The sequence below is a fragment of the Pollachius pollachius genome, assembly GCF_949987615.1.
Source record: "Pollachius pollachius genome assembly, chromosome: 7".
In the NCBI taxonomy this organism is placed as follows: domain Eukaryota; kingdom Metazoa; phylum Chordata; class Actinopteri; order Gadiformes; family Gadidae; genus Pollachius; species Pollachius pollachius.
The window spans coordinates 18,412,041-18,415,781 of NC_136940.1; the positions used below are offsets into that span (position 1 = coordinate 18,412,041).

The 3,741-nt window shown below is 42.2% G+C and overlaps 1 protein-coding gene across 1 annotated transcript in view; it reads left to right on the forward strand.

Annotated features, from left to right (window-relative positions):
- fetub (fetuin B) overlaps positions 1-1,443 on the forward strand; it is a 3,463-nt gene extending 2,020 nt beyond the window's left edge. The window contains exons 6-7 of the mRNA XM_079739260.1: positions 19-102; positions 541-1,443. Coding sequence (XP_079595386.1) covers positions 19-102; positions 541-1,233 — 777 coding nt within the window. The 3' untranslated portion in view covers positions 1,234-1,443. The remainder of the gene's footprint in view (positions 1-18; positions 103-540) is intronic.
- The last annotated feature ends 2,298 nt before the right edge of the window (positions 1,444-3,741 follow it).

A 3,741-nucleotide genomic window follows, 5' to 3' on the forward strand; every position in this document is an offset into this window, starting at 1 on the left:
ATTTTCTCTTCTCTTCAGCACAAGGGATTCTGCAAAGGTTCCTACACAATCAGCAACGGCGAAGAGCACGTGGATGTTGCTTGTACACTCTATGAGCCTGAGGTAAGCGTTCCCAAATATCTTGAAAATATGGATTTGGGGTCACTTTTCTAGAGCTACCAATATCACACAGAGACTGTCAACATCGGAATGTTATTGTAAAGTAGGCACAAGCGTTTGTGATTAACATCATATATGTGTCATATGTAATAGGACATAAATAAAAGCAAAATAATTCAACGAAACAAAAACAGACAGAGTGCAGGGTAGCTATAACATTCGTAAATGCAAGATTAGTAATTTATTAATATTGTTATTATTATTACAATTATGTATCTATTCATTTGAAATGTTTTTTCAAAGAATAGATACTAGATATTAAAGTGGGATCTAAGTTCCACAACAATTCCCAGATAGAAGTTTGACTTAGATAATTGCACTTCTCTGATATAGTAGTTAGCACCCATCTTAATCAAATTGAATGTGTTTGTTTTCCTGCAGTCTGCTGAGGAGCAGAAGAGGCTCCATCAGCTGGGAGGAGAGACGGACCACAGCCACACCGAGAAAGCCTCAATACCCCACGACCACACCCACTCACATGACCATGCCCACGACCACACCAAGGGAGACCCAGCGCACGCTGGCCAAGGGGGCTCACATATGCACTCCAACCCCCACAACAACACCCACGCCCACGCCGACCACCACGACCACTCCCACGACGCCGACCACGTGCACTCCCACCACGCCAAAGCGCACAATCACACAGGCGACAGCCCGAACCAGCATCACCAGTACGCTCACGCCGACACCGTGCACACCCACGACCACGACCACGACCTGGCCCTGGACCACGACCACAAACACGCCCACCTGCACGAGCATGAGCACCACCACCACCACCACCACGAAAAGGCCAGCACCCCCGCCAGGCATCCCCACCACCCAGGCGGCGTGGTGCTTTTGTTGCCCGCCATGGGCGGTACCACCCCCTTGCCCACCTTCCCCCCCGAGATGGCAACCACGATGCCCAACATCGCTGACCCTGACATCATGGGCCAGACTGAGCCTGCCATCCTGCCTTTCCCCTGCTCCAAAGCGGCAGACTGCCCCGCCCCTCTCACCCAAGGGGCCGGTAACCCGCTGGTGGACCGGGCCTTCGCCACTGATCCCCTGTTCAAGCCTGCTGCATAATGAACTCATGAACTTATAGGAAAAACATACACATTCGCGCGCACACACACACCGACACACACATACACAGATATACACACACTCACAAACACAAGTTCGTACATAAGCCATTGTTAATCTGTGATAGGAAATTATGAATAATGCACTGTTGTTTACAGACTTGCTCTCCCCTCACACTTGCTCTTGTCCCTGTAGTTGAATTAAAATGTTGTATCTGCTTACAAAGATAAATACAATTTAAAATCTGGCCTTGAATGCATTTGGTTAAATTATTTCACTTTTACATTAGATTCATGATTGATACATTTCATGATGATTTATTCTGAATTCAGCTGCTGGCAAAGTCAATATTTTTGGTTGTAAACAAAAACAAAATGGTATCACCAATGATCAATCACTTTGCTTATCTATTTCAATCAGTTCATTATATTTTTCGGAAAAACAATTGTGCTGCTTTTCCTCTATAAAGTACAATAATATAACATTTGATTTATATAACATAATTCTTTAAACATTTTTTCTTTAGGCCTGTATATTTTGTTTAAAGGATAGTTGTATGAATACAAATCTTTAAAAATAAATCACATTTGAACAATACTTAATAATACTTAATAAGAAATCATAACCATTACCCTGTGACTTTAATTAAGTAAAAAAACACTGTAGGTGTTTCCAATATTCTAGGAGGAAAAGTATATTTTATACCTATACTGTATTGGGCATACCTGAAGAGAAGTGGAATAATAGAACAAGCAAGTCATAGGTAGGATATACCTTTATACACTATACATACAAACTGAAGGCTTGACCACATAATATGTAGAAAAAGATGGTTGAATAAAGAACAACAGCATTTTCTGCTTCCCTGGATTACAAACAGTTACATAGAACAAGGCAGTCTCGACATTCAACGCCTTGGTATTGTATGACCAGTTTTACTCCAACATGATAAATGCAATGGTGAAGGCCAGTAAAGTGATGGTTGAATTAGCCTTCTCTGTGGTGAGGTCATTTTGTGAAAGTCTGAATGTTTTTTCTGGTACTGATATCACTATGTTTGTTACGGTTTGTTCTAAATCAATGTGAGTGTTCCCTTAGTGTACTCAATAGCAATTGATTTTTCCTCATACAGCCATTGGTGTAGAGCCTGACAGCAGTTGTTTGCTAAAGGGGCGTTAAGTCCAGCAGAAGCAATTTTTCTTATCTAAATTTCAACCTTGTTCTACCAAAAATCTTGTCCCTCTGCCAGCCTAGGTTGCTACTGGTTATGTCAGAAGAAGTCGCTAAATACGACTCGCCCTTCCATGTTGGCATTTTTGTTTGTGGTCACAATGTGTGTGTGTTTGCATTGGGCATTGATGGCATGCCTTCTGGTTCTTAGGCAGGCCGTGGTACAGAGGAACATAGCCCACCCAGGTGAGCCAGGTTGTCAGAGCCCAGAAGGGAACCAGTATAGCAGAAGAGAACCTGGAGTGGGTTCACTGGGACAGGAAACAAGGGTAAGTCCTCAGCTTCAACAGGCCGCATGATGTCAAGCCGTTGACTGACCCTCACCTGGTCAGTCGATGGCTTGACATCATATACCCTGTTGAAGATGAGGCTGACCTTCTTTCTCTGCTGTTTTTTGTGTGAGATATTAATTTCCTGTCTCTTTGTGGAAGAAGGAGAAAGGAAGGTCCATCAAGAGCTATTGTAGCTTTGTCTTGTGACCAGCAGGAAACCATGGAAACAAATGTGAAGTGAGGAGTTTTTTTGATATAGCAGTAAGATCTGTGCTCATAGACTGGGGCATCCTAGAGATGGATTAACCCCAAACATAATAGCCCAATAACAAGCCAAAATAGTAGTAATCAATTCAGTTATCAATTTCTAAGCTATAGCAAACATATTGCAAGCGTTTTATGTCCTTTATTGAAGTCCAAACACACACACGCACGCACACACACACACACACAATCACACACAAACACGCACACACACACACACACACACACAGACACACACAAACACACACACACACACACACACACATTTAGGCTTACAATTTGTCAATGGTATTGCAATAATAGTAACACGAAAGTCAGTTGTATTTGTGTGAGTGTTTGTGTGAGTTTTTCTATTTGTGTGTATGTGTGTGTGTGTGTGTGTGTGTGTGTGCGTGTGTGTGTGTGTGTGTGTGTGTGTGTTAGGTGTATGGGGAATGTGTTGTGTGTGTCTTCGCTGAAGCCCCATTTGAGCTGCAGCACTACTTCTGTGCAGTTCGTCACGGTGTTTCAACTCATATTCAAATTTTGTTTATTTGGAAAGAATGACATGTATACACAAGTCTGAATTCTTTGTTTGACAAGCGTTTTTTTAAAAAAATATCACATCCAGATCGCTATGAACATAACAAATGGACAGTAGCTTTGTGTACCCTGATCTTTGATGATATTTCAGTATTATTTCCTAAAGAAACAGGAAATATAAGATGGAGGAATACAGGATTGCACTATTTGAAGATGGCAG